This window comes from Perca flavescens, chromosome 14, assembly GCF_004354835.1.
Source record: "Perca flavescens isolate YP-PL-M2 chromosome 14, PFLA_1.0, whole genome shotgun sequence".
NCBI lineage: Eukaryota > Metazoa > Chordata > Actinopteri > Perciformes > Percidae > Perca > Perca flavescens.
Window position 1 is genome coordinate 10,457,973 of NC_041344.1, and position 18,140 is coordinate 10,476,112.

The 18,140-nt window shown below is 33.8% G+C and overlaps 2 protein-coding genes across 11 annotated transcripts in view; both read left to right on the forward strand.

The window, feature by feature from the left end:
* The window catches only part of pleca (plectin a), a 100,050-nt gene extending 99,029 nt beyond the window's left edge, over window positions 1–1,021 (forward strand). For all 10 annotated transcript variants that reach the window (XM_028596668.1, XM_028596669.1, XM_028596670.1 and 7 more), the window contains one exon: window positions 76–1,021. The gene's annotated coding sequence lies outside the window, so the exon portion shown is untranslated. The remainder of the gene's footprint in view (window positions 1–75) is intronic.
* Window positions 1,022–11,198: 10,177 nt separating this feature from the next.
* On the forward strand, window positions 11,199–14,724 carry LOC114567610 (doublesex- and mab-3-related transcription factor B1). Its single transcript, XM_028596687.1, has 3 exons — window positions 11,199–11,938; window positions 13,829–14,073; window positions 14,175–14,724. The coding sequence occupies exons 1-3, from the start codon at window positions 11,458–11,460 to the stop codon at window positions 14,301–14,303; spliced, it is 855 nt and encodes a 284-aa protein (XP_028452488.1). The 5' UTR covers window positions 11,199–11,457; the 3' UTR covers window positions 14,304–14,724.
* The last annotated feature ends 3,416 nt before the right edge of the window (window positions 14,725–18,140 follow it).

Here is an 18,140-nt window from a genome sequence, read left to right on the forward strand (position 1 = left end):
GTATCAATTTAGTGCAATGTATTTATATGTCTGTGTCTGCGGACTATCTAATGTCGTTCACTTTTTCTGTTTCAGATTTTCGTCTTCACGGTTCATCTCATCTCCGGCTCTTTGCTCAGATGTCTTCCAGAGACCCGAGGCATTCATTTGGACTGTGACCTTTACAGTAATCACTGATTTTATGCAACAGTACAGAAACACACTTCGCTCGTACGACGTTTCATCGGAAGCTTTTAACTGTACTGGACCATTTTGAAACTTGCATCTACTCTTGAATTTATTTAAAAGGCCTAAACAATGCTTTGTAAGTGCCTGCAACATCCTGGGATGTTGAGTATTCTTAGACTGTACAGCGGTTATTCTGTAAACTGACTGATGCATGACTGTAAGAGCAATTCTACCCATAATATGATTGATTACTGTGTTATCAGGTAAGCCTACTACAGTACGTCGCGATCTAACTTTGAAATAGTAACTGTTTATTTTAAATGTCATGAATCTGGTAGTCACACAGGGCTAAAAGGTATGGTTTAAATGTTACATAGTTAAGATTTACACTATTTGAATATTTCTTTCCCTACACAGACAAGTAATGTAATGTATGTACTGTACATTGATGATTATGTGGAGCACTATTGCTAAAAGCGATGAATCAACATTTCTTTGAGAAAGATCTTTAAGCTTTGCCACCAGACCCAGTATTTGTATTTTGCACCACATATACTTGTTTTGATTTTAATTCTCCTTTGTAAAGCAACACATATGAGCTATATTATTTTATTTTCGTACTCAATATTTCTGCTTTGCATGATTTACTAACATTTAAAACGGTGCAAAAATGAAACAGTATATCCATGAAAGCATTTGTTTTGTTATGTTTCAAGAACAGGTTTGAAGGATGTATTTTAATGAGGGTTGTCAAGCCTTGTTGAAAAGGGTGTATTTATAATTAAATGGTGACAAGGAATTTTATTGTAACACCTTACGCTATGTAAATAAACAATGGAAATGAAATGGTTTATCTCAAGTCTCACTTCATGTTGTCTGATGAAAGTAGGTCCCTAAATTTGTATCCGATAAAAGCAGATTAATTTGAATCAACACAGATTACTATAGATACATTTGGGGTGTTTAATTGCCTACAACAGCTACCTATAGCTTTAACTTTGAGGCGCCCTGCTTCCATGCATTATTTCACCGTCCACAAAGATGCTACCTTCACGTTAGCACAAGTTACATCACACACAAAGCCAGTATGAATCTCCTTCAGTTTAATGATGTTACAGGTAACAGGGGAAGGCTGGTTTTGAAAGGCAGGAGAAGACTGACATCTAGTGGCTGTACAGTTCAACTCCAGACACGGTGGTAGAGCAAGTATTCAGAAATGTCACTTAAGTAAAGGTATTAATAATGCACTGTGAAAATACTCCTTTACAAGTAAAAGTGCATACGTATTTTGTATTATCATTTATTCAAAGTATTTTTTTAAAGTACTCATTAAGCAGAATATCATCTGTCATGATTACCACCATCACATTTTTACCAGAGATTTGAACTGTTTGCGGCACAAGTTGCATTTGAAGGGCTACAGATAAACTACTGTACTTATTATTATTATTATTGTCATAGTATTTGAAACACTCCCACACAACATTCCACGCCCCTAGACCCTGATCGATTTCATTGGCCAACTCCACGGCAGTAAATTGTCCTCAATCCTCAATGTAAAAACTTTATCATTTACTATGATTTTTCATAACGTTCATTTTTATGATCAATACAGTGCGATGAGTTTTTATAATTTTTTTTGACATACAATACTGTACTATGACTTTTTGACATACTGTACTATGACTTTTTATGATTTCTTTTATGACATACTATACTGACTTATTATGATGTTATACTATACTATACTTTTTTTTTATTCTATGACTTGTATGACTTTCTATGACTTATAATGACATGCTATACTATGACTTTTTATCACTATTTCGACATGCTATACTATTACGTTTTTATAATTTTTTTGACATGCTATGACTTTTTTAATCAATGTTTTTGACATACTATATTATGATTTTATTCAACATACTATACTAAGACTTTTTGTCACTTTTTATGACATACTAAACTATTACTTCTCGACATACTATACTATGACTTTTTTATCACTTTTTTCGACATGCCATACTGTTTTTAACATTAACTCTTTAGTGGCACACTGGTTTAGAGGTTATCACTGCTGCTGACAGGAAACCAGCAAATAATCACTCTGACCCAGGTTTTTTTTCCGACATGCTATACTATGACTTTTTTTATCACTTTTTTCAATATGCTATACTGTGATTATTTTCGGCATGCTATACTATGACTTTTTTATTACTTTTTTCAACATACTACACTTTGACTTTTTAATGCCTTTTTTTACATGCTAAACTATGACTTTTTTCGGCATGCTAAACTATAACTTTATCACTTTTTTTGACATGCTATACTATGACTTTTTTTATCAATTATTTCGACATACAATGCTATGACTTTTTTAATCAATTTCTTCGACATGCTATACTATGATTTTTTTTATTTATTTTTTCAACATGCTATACTATGACTTTTTTATCACTTTTTAAACATACTATACAATCACATTTTTATAACTTTTTGACGCACTATACTATGACTTCTTTCGACATACTATAATATTACTTTTTATGATTTTTTTAACAAACTATACTATTACTTTTTTATTACTTTTTTCAACATACTATACTATGACTTTTTTACATATATTTTTTAAATGCTATACTATGACTTTTTTCAACATGCTATACTAAGACTTTTTTCGACATGCTATGCTATGACTTTTTTATTATTTTTATACATACTATACTATGACTTTTTATGACTTTATTCGACATCTATACTATTACTTTTTTATCACTTTTTTTGACGTGTTATACTAGACTTTTTCATGACTTTTTCGACACACTATACTATGACTTTTTTAACATAAAATACTATGACTTATTTATTACTTCTTTCGACATACTACACTAGCACTTTTTTTTGACATACTATGCTATGACTTTTTTCGACGTACTATGACTTTTTATGATTTTTTTAAACATACCATACTCTGACTTTTTTATTACTTTTTTGACATACTATGCTATGCCTTTTTATTACTTTTTTCGACATACTATACTATGACTTTTTATGATTTTTTTTAACATACTATACTATGGATTTTTATGAATTTTTAGCATACTATATTACGACTCTTTTCAACATACTATACTATGACTTTTTTACATATATTTTTTAAATGCTATACTATGACTTTTTTATTATTTTTTTCAACATACTACACTTTGACTTTTTAATGCCTTTTTTTTACATGCTAAACTATGACTTTTTTCGGCATGCTAAACTATAACGTTATCACTTTTTTTGACATTCTATTCTATGACTTTTTTTATCAATTATTTTGACATGCTACACCATGACTTTTTTATCACTTTTTTTAACATGCTATACTATGACTTTTTTAAATATATTTTTTAAATGCTATACAATTACTTTTTTTAACATGCTATACTATGACTTTTTTTTGACATGATATGCTATAACTGTTAGCAACATTAATTCTTTAGTGGCACGTGAGGTTATCTCTGTAGACTCTGACCCAGGTTCGATGTCCAGCGTGGACATTTTTTTTGACATACAATGCTATGACTTTTTATGAATTTATTCAACATCTATACTATTACTTTTTTATCACTTTTTTGACGTGTTATACTATGACTTCTTTATCACTTTTTTCGACATGCCATACTGTTTTCAACATTAACTCTTTAGTGGCACACTGGTTTAGAGGTTATCACCGCTGCCGACAGGAAACCAGCTAATAATCACTGCAGACTCTGACCCAGGTTTTTTTTCCGACATGCTATACTATGACTTTTTTTATCACTTTTTTCAATATGCTATACTGGGATTATTTTCGGCATGCTATACTATGACTTTTTTTATCACTTTTTTCGATATGCTATACTGGGATTATTTTCGGCATGCTATACTATGACTTTTTTATTATTTTTTTCAACATACTACACTTTGACTTTTTAATGCCTTTTTTTTACATGCTAAACTATGACTTTTTTCGGCATGCTAAACTATAACGTTATCACTTTTTTTGACATTCTATTCTATGACTTTTTTTATCAATTATTTTGACATGCTACACCATGACTTTTTTATCACTTTTTTTAACATGCTATACTATGACTTTTTTAAATATATTTTTTAAATGCTATACAATTACTTTTTTTAACATGCTATACTATGACTTTTTTTTGACATGATATGCTATAACTGTTAGCAACATTAATTCTTTAGTGGCACGTGAGGTTATCTCTGTAGACTCTGACCCAGGTTCGATGTCCAGCGTGGACATTTTTTTTGACATACAATGCTATGACTTTTTTAATAAATTTCTTCGACATGCTATACTATGACTTTTTTTTTATGACCCTGTGTTCCCTTTGTCTCTTGTCAGATTGTGCCCTGTCAGTTTGTGTGTTTGTGTTGATTCCTGTCGTGTTTCTCAGTGTCAGCTCTCGTCAGTTTCTGTGCTTCCTGTTTATTCCAGTTCTTGTACTCCCTTGTTTTTTTGGATGCCTTTTGACTTCATTTTGGAATTGTTTTTTTGCCTGCTGCTGCTCTCAGGACTCCCTTGGTTCATTTTTTGTGTTTCAATCAATAAATCTTCAACTTTCTTCTGCCTGCCTGCCTCTCTCTGTATTTGGGTCTTCTAATCCCCTGCACCGTAACACTACGACTCTTTTCAACATACTATGCTATGACCTTTTATGATTTTTTAACATACTATACTACGACTCTTTTTGACATACTATACTATGAATTTTTTTGACATTATATACTAGGACTTTTTTATAACTTTTTCGCTATACTATACTATGACTCTTTTCGACATACTACAGTATACTATGACTTTTTTTGACATAATATGCTATGACTTATTCATTACTTTTTTCAACATAAAAAACCATGACTTTTTATTATTTTTCGACATACTATACTATGACTTTTTTATAACTTTATTGGACTTACTATACTATGACTTTTTATGATTTTTTTAACATACTATATTATGACTTTTTTCGGCATGCTAAACTATAACTTTATCACTTTTTTTGGCATGCTATACTGTGACTATTTTTATCAATTATTTTGACATGCTACAGCATGACGTTTTATCACTTTCTTCAACATTTTATACTATGACTTTTTTTACATATAATTTTTAAATGCTATACTATGATTTTTTTCGACATGCTATGCTATAACTGTTTTCAACATTAATTCTTTAGTGGCACGCTGGTTTAGAGGTTATCACTGCTGCCAAAAGGAAACCAGCCTGTAATCACTGCAGACTCTGACCCAGGTGTGATACCCAGTCCAGGGTGGACTTGTATTTTTTTATGGGCATTAATGATAGGACAGCTCAGACATTAAAGGAGAGAGAGAGAGGGGGAAGATACACAGGAAAACCATCACAGCTCAGAGTTGAACCCTGGACCTTGTGCATAGAGGAATAAACCTCTATATATGTGCGCCTGCTCTACCAACTGACTTCTTTTGACATACTATAATATTACTTTTTATGATTTTTTTTAACAAACTATACTATTGCTGTTTTATTACTTTTTTTGACATACGATACTATGCATTTTTTCAACATGTTATACTATGACTTTTTTCTCACTTTTTTCGACATGCTATACTGTTACTGTTTTCAACATTAACTCTTTAGTGGCACACTGGTTTAGAGGTTATCACTGCTGCTGACAGGAAACCAGCCTGTAATCACTGCAGACTCTGACCCAGGTTCGATGTCCAGGGTGGACATTTTTTTCGACATACAATGCTATGACTTTTTTAATCAATTTCTTCGACATGCTATACTATGACTTTTTTATCACTTTTTAAACATACTATATTATCACATTTTTATAACTTTTTGATGTACTATACTTTGACTTCTTTTGAAATACTATAATATTACTTTTTATGATTTTTTAACAAACTATACTATTACTTTTTCATTACTTTTTTCAACATAAAATACTATGACTTTTTATGATTATTTCAACAGACTGTACCATGACTTTTTATGATTTTTCAACATACTATACTATGACTTTTTTAACATAAAATACTATGACTTATTTATTACTTCTTTCGACATACTATACTAGGACTTTTTATGATTTTTTAACATACTATACTATAACTTTTTTAACATAAAATACTATGACTTTATTACTTCTTTCGACATACTATACTAGGACCTTTTTTCGACATACTATGCTATGACTTTTTTCGACATACTATGACTTTTTATGATTTTTTTAAACATACCATACTCTGACTTTTTTATTACTTTTTTGACATACTATGCTATGCCTTTTTATTACTTTTTTCGACATGCTATACTATGACTTTTTTTTTATGACCCTTTGTTCCCTTTGTCTCTTGTCAGATTGTGCACTGTCAGTTTGTGTGTTTGTGTTGATCCCCGTCAGTTTCTGTGCTTCCTGTTTATTCCAGTTCTTGTACTCCCTTGTTTTTTTGGATGCCTTTTGACTTCATTTTGGAATTGTTTTTTTGCCTGCTGCTGCTCTCAGGACTCCTTTGGTTCATTTTTTGTGTTTCGATCAATAAATCTTCAACTTTCTTCTGCCTGCCTGCCTCTCTCTGTATTTGGGTCTTCTAATCCCCTGCACCGTAACACTACGACTCTTTTCAACATACTATGCTATGACCTTTTATGATTTTTTAACATACTATACTACGACTCTTTTCGACATACTATACTATGACTTTTTTTGACATTATATACTATGACTTATTTATTACTTTTTTTAACATACTATACTAGGACTTTTTTATAATTTTTTTGCTATACTATACTATGACTCTTTTCGACATACTACAGTATACTATGACTTTTTGACATAATATGCTATGACTTATTCATTATTTTTTTCAACATAAAATACTATGAGTTTTTATGATTATTTCAACAGATTGTACCATGACTTTTTATGATTTTTCAACATACTATACTATGACTTTTTATGATTTTTTAACATACTATACTATGACTTTTTTCGACATACTATACTATGACTTATTTATTACTTTTTTCGACATACTATACTATGACTTTCTTTTACATACTACAGTATACTATGACTTTTTATGATTTTTCAACATACTATACTATGACTTTTTATGATTTTTTAACATACTATACTATGACTTTTTTCGACATACTATACTATGACTTATTTATTACTTTTTTCGACATACTATACTATGACTTTCTTTTACATACTACAGTATACTACGACTTTTTATGATTTTTTTTAACATACTATACAATGACTTTTTATACTGTACTATGACATATATACTATACAGTATACTATGACTTTTGTATAACTTTATTTGACTTACTTTACTATGGCTTTTTATGACTTTTTTTCGACATACTATACTGACTTTTTTTTTTTTTTTTTTTTCGAAATATACTATAACTTTTCTATATATAACATACTATAATATTACTTTTTATGATTTTTTTTAACAAACTATACTATTACTTATTTATTACTTTTTTCGACATACTATACTATGACTTTGTTATTATTTTTCGACATACTATACTATGACTTTTTTATAACTTTATTGGACTTACTATACTATGACTTCTTATGATTTTTTTTAACATACTATATTATGATTTTTTTCGGCATGCTAAACTATAACTTTACCACTTTTTTTGGCATGCTTTACTGTGACTATTTTTATCAATTATTTTGACATGCTACAGCATGACGTTTTATCACTTTTTTCAACATGTTATACTATGACTTTTTTTATATATAATTTTTAAATGCTATACTATGACTTTTTTCGACATGCTATGCTATAACTGTTTTCAACATTAATTCTTTAGTGGCACACTGGCTTAGAGGTTATCACTGCTGCCAAAAGTGATAATCATAAATCATACGACTTTTTATGATTTTTTTTAACATACTATACAATGACTTTTTATACTGTACTATGACATATATACTATACAGTATACTATGACTTTTGTATGACTTTATTCGACTTACTTTACTATTGGCTTTTTATGACTTTTTTTCGACATACCATACTGACTTTTTTATTTTTTTTTTCGAAATATACTATAACTTTTCATGACTTTTTTTGACAGACTATACTATGACTTTTTGTTTTTTTAACATTATTATACTATGACTTTTTTATAACTTTTTTCAATTTACTATTACTTCTTTCGACATCCTACTAGGACTTTTTTCAACATACCATACTATGACTTTTTTCTATATATAAGAAGAGAAGAAGAAGACAAGCCTTTATTTATCCCGCGAGGGGAAATTCACATTTTTCATTCCGTTAGTACAGTTGCACACACAAAACATCAGGCCTGACATACTCACACACACATGCTCAGGACCTATACATGCTATACACACTAATGGAGAGATGCTAGAGTAAGGGGGTTTCTTCCTTAGATGAGTGACCTGAGCAGTTGGGTGTTCGGTCCCATGCTCAAGGGCACCTTGGCATTGCCCAGGAGATGAACTTGCACCTCTCCAGCTACCAATCCACACTCCATACTTTTGTCAGTACGGTGACCCTCCAGTTTCCAACCCAACTCCCACCCCATATATACTGTATATATATATATATATATATATATATATATATATATATATATATATATATATATATATATATACATATATATACTATGCTATATACTACTATATATATACACTACTATATATATCCTATACTATAACTTTATTGTGACTCTTTTTGACAAACTATACTGACTTTTTATGGCATACTATACTATGACTTTTTTCAACATACCATACAAAGACATTTTTATGATTTCTTTAGACATACTATGATGTAGTGCAAAAGTCATAAAAAAGTCATAGTATAGTAACTATATATTGTCAGTTTATAATCAGTTTATGACATACTATACTATGACTTTTTGACTTTTTTATGACATCTATACTCTGACTTTTTATAACATACTATACTATGACTTTTTTTTACAACATACTAAACCAGGAATTTTCATGTTTTTATATGACATAATACATACTCTTACATGTTTTTGAAATACCATAGTATGACTTTTTCAAGATAACGTCTATTATTCCCAGAGAGGAAAAGCAGGTGTTGCTGCAGCACATGTATGATATGCTTAATAGCAGTGAGTCTAGAATATATGTAAACAGCGTACACTAGAAATATAATGTAGTACATGATGTGGTGAGAATGTAAAACATGTAATACTGGTGGTGTAGTATGAGGTGTAAGATATAGTATAGGTGCAATGTAATAGTATTAATAACATAATACTACAACTATAATATGATAACATGATATAGTATAGTATAGCAGTATAACACAACAGCAAAGAACAGTGCACTGGCTATAACAGACTGATAAAAGATCTTCCGGACCCTGTTGCACACACTGAAGAAGCTGAGTCTCCTCGGGAAGAACAGTCTGCTCGGTCCCTTCCTAAAGAGGGCGTTAGTATTATGTGACCAGTTCAATTTTTTTGTTGATATGGACCCCAAGGTACCTCCACTTCCCCTGAATGGTAACAGGGACAGAGGGGTCACTTTTCCTCTGGTAGTCCACCACCAGCTCTTTGGTCTTGCTGATGTTGAAATTCAGATGATTGTTATACCATGTGATGAAGCTATCAGTACTCTGTACTCCTTCTTGTTGTCGTTGTTAGTGCATCCATGCCATCCAACATCAGAAAACTTTTGGAGGTGGCAGTTAAATCGGAAGTCTGAGGTCTGAGAGTAAGAGGAATGACGTTAGTATAGTTGCTTCATTACATGACATACTGTGCTATAATAACTTTTTATTGGCATTTCTATGACATAGTATATTATACTGTGACATTTTTGTTGGCGTTGTTATGGCCCTCGCAGAATTTTGACATGTGTCTAGATTTTTGCTGGCTTTGTGTAGCTGTGTGAGTGTGTGCTCTGTCCTCAACCTATGGGTACCTCTCTCTGACTGACTGGAGTGGTGGGTTCAGCCTGGGGAATGTCTTCTGCTGACTGGTCCATCCATCACATCCTGCATTTTTCTTTCTTGGACCACTGTATAAATGCAACACAATTCAGACAGACGGAATTTTTAACAGTCTATGGTTCATAGACTGTTAAAAATAATGGATGCTTCGAGACCTGAAAGGTGAAACCAGCTCCACTGGTTGCAAAAAGAAGTCTGTTTCTATAAAAGTCTATGGGAAAATGACCTTACTTCTCACTTGATTTATTACCTTACTAGACATTTTCATAATCAGTTTATGGCCTCAATCACTACTTTCATGTCAAACAGCATCATGTTCATTTCGTAAATTATGGTCCCATTTATATTAAAATGACAATAAAGCAGCGGATGCTTTGGTAGAATGTGGGCACCTATTCATACTTCAGACGAGGCATAGGCTATGTATGGTTTGAGCTGAGATAGCTCTGGGTGAAATTATGGTAGACATGAAACAAACCTTGTTTATTTCGAATGATCTTTATTATTTTACTCAGATAGGCTACAATGAAATTTTGCATGGCTTTGCTCATTGTAGTTAAAAACAAACTAATTTACAAAAGCAGTACCAGAAAACAGTAGTATGCTAGCAACAAAACAGCAGTAAAAGCAGCGTAATGTTAATAGTAGCCTATAGTAAACACAAATAAGTAATCTCATAGTATGTCATAAAAAAGTAATAAATGTCATAGTATGTCACAAAAGATATCACAAAAAAGTGCCATAAAAAACCGCCATAAAAAAGTAATAATAGGCATAGTATTCCATTAAAATGTTATTTAGTTCTAGTGTGTTGTGTGGCTGTGTTGTGTGTCTTTTTTCAGGCATTTTTTGTACGACACTTTCATTCTCCTTGTGCTTAAACTAGATTTCGTCGATATAGGCATAATGTGCTCATACATGTTCTGTAAAAGGTTAAAATAGCAGGCTACACTTGATGCAATCAGCTATCTTATTTTCGACAACAAATAGCCTAAAGATAACACGACAGAGCCAATATGAACTGATTTTACCATGCTGTAACGCCACAGATGCTGCTCAGACCCATCTGCACAGCAACAAAGTAAAAGGGCTAGTGGTCTCTCATTGGTCTCTAGGTCTCTGGCCATGGGCCAATAGTGTTATTTCCTCACTCATGAAAATGATACATTTTACACAAAGTTCAGACTGGGTCATAAGTCCCCCAGAGTGTGGGAATGGGACTATTTTACTTAACAAACAACCGGTCCGGCAGACATGTCCTCCAAAGAACATGAGACACTTGCGCGACAGCCGAAATGCACCCGGTGCCGACACCATGGGATCCTCGTCCCGAAGAAGGGCCACATGAAGTACTGTCCTTTTCTCAAGTGTGAATGCTGGAAGTGCCATCTCATCACACAGCGGACTCGGATCACGGCCCTCCAGCGAAATCCGAAGAAAGAGCTAAATAACCCCGAAATTAAAGAGCAGCGACCCCGCGTCCACACCGGTGTTAGCGTGGTGAAACCAGCGGCCGATGGGACCTGTAGCGCCTCGGCCCCGGACGTAAGCGCTCGTCCGTCGGCCACATCTGGATTGGTGTGTCTTCCATCGGATGGGGCTCCGGAGCGAGCCGCCCCGGTGTGGAGCCCTCTCGATCTCAGGACCAGACCTGCCGCGAGAGGAGAGACTGTGACTGGTTTAGACATCGGAAAGGGGCCGCCCTTTGCTTCCAGTGAGGAAAGGCCACCTATTAGTAAGTTATTTTATCCTCATGAGTTAACTGTACGTTAAAGTGTTTACAATGTGGGCCAAAGCTAACGTTACACTTGTTTTACTGTAAGATATTGACCTTTAGCTAGTTATTTACATTAAGCAGAACTGTTATGACTTAGCTAGCTAAGCTAGCTAGCTAACTTCCTAAAATAACAAAACAATGACCACTTAACGTTAGAGCACCAAAAACAACATTTTAGAAAATAAAAATGGCTGACAAGCAAGTTAAACCATAAATGTTATTTTGCCTAACTACATGAGCTGGGATGTGAGTAAAACCATACAATTTGGGATTTTCTTTTCTTTTTTTCATGAAAAGTTTATTGAATTGCGAGTTGAAAATTAGAGAAGATCGTCCATGAACCATGAGATGAGTTTATTTAAAAGAAAACAGAATGGTCGGTGGGGCTGATGTCATCAACGGACATGTATGCAACACCTGCAGAACGGTCGAACTGAACAGCGCGCGCGGAGCAAGCTGCTGCTCAGGCAAACAATGGGGGAGGGATGTGGCGCGAAAGACGAGGGCGAGTTAATGAAGAATTTCTTTTTTGTTGTTGTTGTTGAAAAAAACACCATTAATACCTACCGGTATATCACATTCATTTAGATACTATCATTACATATAAATACTTTATAGCAGGCAAATGATAATTATCTCCGTGCAATAACTACAGATAGGCCTATAACTAATAAAGGATAACAAATAATTATATTCATCATTACCATGAGATAGGAGTAAATTAGGTTGAAAAAAGCAAACCAAAAATGAATCAGCAGCTACAGTAAGATACATCAGTTTAAAAAAAAAAAAAAAAGACTCTCTGGTTATCACTTCTTGAATGTGAGGATGTGCTGCTTTTCTTGGTCATATTGTGGAATCTAACTAACAGTTACTCAAGTACTTATACATTATTATTAATCCATAAACATATATAAAAGTAAAACACTGACAGGGACTATTTTTTTTGTTTGCAGAATTTACATTAAATAATAGTAAGTAGTATAAGTAGTACACAAGTATACTTTAAGTAAATTTTGCTGGTAATACACTTACACACTTTTAAATGCTAAACTTTTACTCGTAGTGGAGTATTTTCACGATGTGGTATTGCTACTTTTACTTAAGTGAAGGATCTAAATACTTCTTCCACATGACAGTTAAATGAATATTTTAGAGTTTTGGACTATGGTCGGCAAAACAAACCATTTGAAGAGTCACCATGAGCTCTGAGAAACTTTGATGGTATTTTTTCCCACTATTTTCAGTTCATATTAATCCATCCATCCATCTTTGTCCGCTTATCCGGGGTCGGGTCGCAGTTCATATTAATCAGTTGATTACTTGACAAAGTAATTGAAAATTATTAAATAATTAGTTGCAGCCCTAGTAATGTTATTGTGTATTCTATGCATTTTAGATTAGGAATTATGGCTTGAATACAGGGTTCAACATAAGGGTTGCCTGATGGGCCGGTGCAGGTAAAACAGCTCATTTGGGCAAGTATATTGCGCGATGAGCCTGTTCTTGTCCTTGTTTGGACATATGTCGTTTCTTGTTTTCTTGTTGTTGTTTTTTTTGTGTGTGGTGCAAGGGTGGCTCTGTGAGAGCACCCTAAATTTCGTTGTACCTTCACAGTGCAATGACAGTAAAGGCTATTCTATTCTACTATACTTTTTTCACTGTCCAACCAGGCAAGTGAAAAAATACCATAACGTTGAACCCTGCTTGAATGGATATGGAGAAACCTCCTAAAAGAATGAAATGCCCACACTCTGCTAATTCTCCCATATGTTTATGGAGAAACCTCCCTCACCCTAACCACCAGTCTAAAATTAATAAAAACTTATGTCTTACCTTTCTTTCCAGATGCCCCTTACTTCGGTGAATTTGGCCAGACTGCACCTCTGCCTGTTCTTCACTTCCCATTTACGATGTCAGGTCATTACCCCAGCAGCTACGCACCGTGTCCGAACTTCCTGTTCAACATGCCATGGTTGCCACCCGTGCCTGCTGGGCTTTTCAACGACGGCCTCCGTGGACCCCTGATGTTCCCCCACTTTCAGTCGCATGCTGTGCATTACCCGCCTCCACCAGAGCCTGGACCTGTTGCTGTAAGTGGCCGCTACTCTTTGAATACTGTAGGCCAGCTGTAAAGTAAAATGAACTGCTGCAATGACCTAATAAATATGTATGCATTTGTTCAATATGTCAGGATTGCAGGCCGGTCTTCTTCACCCTTCAGCCACCCCCAGAACTCTTCCAGGAGGAGCAGATGTTGAGGCAGCACCCACAGCCTCCTGTGTCCAAGCACACTGAGCAAGTCATAGATTTGCTGGATTAAAGCACAGTGAGCAAGATATTAGGGGGGACTAGATTATTAGAACTGGGCTATTTCCTCCAGGTGTTCTGCAGTTTGTTGGCCAAGCTGCTGGCCAAGCCCTGTTGTTTTGTACCAAAGAACACATTACCATGGATTGACAATCGTCCTGTTCAGATTGCATGAATGTTTCTGCACATTGTTGTTCTTAATATATTGATAAAAGATAAGTGCATAGCATTGTTGATTTATTTGTATTTCTAGTTTTAGAATTTGTAATAAATTCAATTGCAAATGTCATTTAATCAGTAAAATATTGAAAATATGTTTATAAATGAGCACTCTGCAGTGCAACATACATTTGTTCAGTGTACTTACACAAGAGTTGATAGGCCATTTTTTGTTGGCATTGAGTTTTATAATAAAAGTTTGGTTTATTTTTTCATATCCATCTCCTTTTTGCTTTTTGTCACAAGGGTTCATGCAAGGCAAGAAGGAACAGCACCAAAATGCAGACCGTAACAGTTCAGGGATTTAATCACAAAGTCAAGTCAAAAACCATTAGTTACATCATTATTCACATTTAAATTAATGACATTTTACGATAAAACATTTGGGATTTGGTTTCATAGTTAGTAGACTTCCCATCTCCATTTTTGTACATTTCCTCTCGTCTTCTTTTATGCTTTCAACATTGCACTTTCACTCGTTTTGAGTATGTGCATTTAGTAAAATGTCCACCAGTGGGAGGAGGCACACTTTGAGCTCCTGTCCCAAATACTTAACACACTTTGAGCTGGCTGATAGGCAGTGTGAGCTCACATTCCTTCCTTCTAACTGCTCCTCCTGTGAAAGATTAACTTAAAGTATGAATTTTGTGTATTTTTTGATGTAGTTTTTACTTTAAACATTTACGATCTGTCATGCAAAATCAAGAGGGGTCTAGCATCAAGTCCCCACTGATATTAAAACAGTGGGAAGAACTTATCAAACCCTGTAATCATCAGTGGTGGAATTAACTAAACAGATTTACTCTAGTATTGTAGTTTTAGTGTTTTCATTGTATGATTGAAATTCTTTTATTAGGATAACCCCTTGAGATGTACTATCTCGTTTTCGAGGGGGTCCTGAACAAAATACCACACACAAAAAAAACATTGCACACATACAAACAAGATAAACAAAACAGAACAAAACTCAAAACAGACAACAAACAAAAACAAAAAAACCAGAGCCTACTATTACAACATAATAAATAACAGGGATTAATGATCATTCAGAATATAGCCAAGCATTACTGTAAAATGTCAGTGAGATTAAGTGGTTCAGTAAAGAGAGAAGAGTGAGGAATGAAATAAAATTGAAATTGAAATTGAAAAGGTGTTAAAGTCTACATGTACAGTTAGTATGAAAGTGAGTTGCCAAGGCATGTTTAAACAGTTTGATAGATGAAATGGAACGAATATTTACTGGTAAGTTGTTCCAGTCAGAAGGGGCTTTAAACATAAAAGCTTTTTTTGATATGGACTTAGAAACATTAGGTACTGAAAAGAAAAGCTGTACAGTAAGTCTCAAATGATGAGTGGAGCCAAAAACTGTTTTAAATTAAAAAGATAGTTGAAATAAACACACTTAAAGACAAATTGCTACTACTTTATACTTTTTACTCCACTATATTCATTTAACAACCTTAGTTCAAAGATACTTTATATTTTACATTTAAAAAATATATGATATTTTTATACTTTAACACAGTGGTTCCTAACCTTTTGGGCTTTTGACCAAGCATTGCTAGCAGTTCCATCAAAGAGACATTTCCCCTCTAAACTCCTCAAATTGCCAAATTTAAATAAATGTCTGAAGCTCTCAAGTATTTCACCAAAAAAGTCATGATTGAAAGAAAAAACTACTTTGGAGGGCGCCCAACGCCTTTGTTGGCAACCACTGGATGATATACCTAATAGATATACCTAATAGTATATAAAGTAATTAAAGCTAAAACAGTAAAATGCTGCTTAATGCATCAATGTTATCAATCTAATGATAACAATATCAGTCACTGGGCTAATTTTCTGCAGAACAAGCACTTTTACTTTTCATACTTTTAAGTACATTTAGCTGATAAAGCTTGTGTACTTTACTTAAGTAGGATTGTGAATGCAAGACCTTTACTTCTAGTGGAGTACTTTTACATTGTTGTATTGGTATTTTTACTTGAGTAAAAGATCTTAATAGTTCTTCCACCTCTGGTAATAACATTAATGTGTATATAGAGCAGGTGTTACAGAGTGTGCTGGTTCATTACTGATATTTGTCACTGGAGTGTTGGAGCTTTAGGAAGTATGCCAGAAGGAGGCGAACAGTGCCACACCCCTTTGGCTTCTCCATGCCAGTGGGATTTTCCCCAGACCAGTGGTGGAAGAAGTATTCATATCCTTTACTTGAGTAAAAGTAGCCTACGAATACCACACTGTCAAAAATACTCTGTTAGAAGTAAAAGTTCTGCATTGAAAATGTTACTTAAGTACAAGTAAGTAAGTATCACCATGAAAATGTTATTAAAGTACTAATGCAGAAACATCTTCACATTTTAGAAATTGGAAATGATCAAAACAGTTCTGTCAATCAACTTAGTGTTTAATCTGCTAATCATTTCAGCTGGACTTGTAGGCTGTTATATTGGTGGTTAGTTTAAATTATAATAAAACATCGTATTTTATAAACTACATGTGTTTTATGTGCAAAAATCTTAATTTGTGAAGTAACAAGCTGTCAGATTAAAGTAGTGGAGGAAAAAGTACAATATTTGTCTCTGGAATGTAGTGGAGTAGAAGTAGAAAGTGGCATGAAAAGACTCAAGTAAGAACAAGTACCTCAAATTTGTACTTAAGTACAGTACTTGAGTTAATGTACTTAGTTGCATCCCACCACTAGACCAAACTAATTAATGTTGGCGTCAGCAATTTTAAGTGCAGCTCCCAGGAGGTGAGCATTGTTTGTGTCTATTCGTGGCCGTCTGGATTCCTGGGAATACTTTGACCAAATGAATCACTTCAGCTCTCTCCCTCGGTCTCTATCCCTGGGAGGTTTTAAGCCACAGTGGAGACATCTTTGCTTTTTTTAGTAGATGCTGTCATCACTTTCAGAAACTTAATCAGTCTGAAGGGCCACAAGAAAAACACGAGGCAGGTGTGAGAAAACAGAAAGCCAGAGTGAACTGCCATGCTACAGTAGCAGCTCTGTGAGGCTGTGCACATTGGTGATTTGACCTAAATGCTAGTATGTCAGTATGATAACATGCTAACTGTGACAATGCTAACATGCTGATACTTAGCAGGTATAATGTTTACTATGCTCACTGTCTTAATTAGGCATGTTAGCTAACATTTCAAGGTCCAAGGTGTATTTTTTATCATGTGCACAAAAATCAAGGAAGCAGTCGCTAGCAGTGAAAACCTTAGGTCTTAGGCTCCCCTCCAACAATGCTAATAAAAAATGCCAAATAGAAAAGGAAAATCACAAAAGTAACAACAAAATGACAATCTAAACACATAGTTTTGAAAGTTAAGATAAGGAATAAAATATAACATAATAAAATATAAGTAAGTAATATAAATTAGATCTACTAACGCTAATGGGTATGTTATTAGTTTTGCAGGTATTTGGTCATGAATAAAGAATTGGACAAAGAGTTTTGATGATGACGCTAGATGAAAGGTCAGGGAATCCCAAGAGTAATTTATCCTGAAGGGGATATGAACATCTGTACCGAATTTTGATGGCAATCCAACCAATCGTTGCGTAGACATTTCACTCAAAACCACCACTGTCAATCTCTAGAGTAAAAGTCAAGGTTTTATC

Bases quoted from the DNA above. Each gene is read 5' to 3' on its own strand.
- LOC114567610 (XM_028596687.1), top strand. From the start codon at position 11,458: ATGTCCTCCAAAGAACATGAGACACTTGCGCGACAGCCGAAATGCACC. The intron at 11,939-13,828 runs GTAAGTTATTTT...CTTTCTTTCCAG, and splicing joins TGAGGAAAGGCCACCTATTA to ATGCCCCTTACTTCGGTGAA. The intron at 14,074-14,174 runs GTAAGTGGCCGC...TCAATATGTCAG, and splicing joins CAGAGCCTGGACCTGTTGCT to GATTGCAGGCCGGTCTTCTT.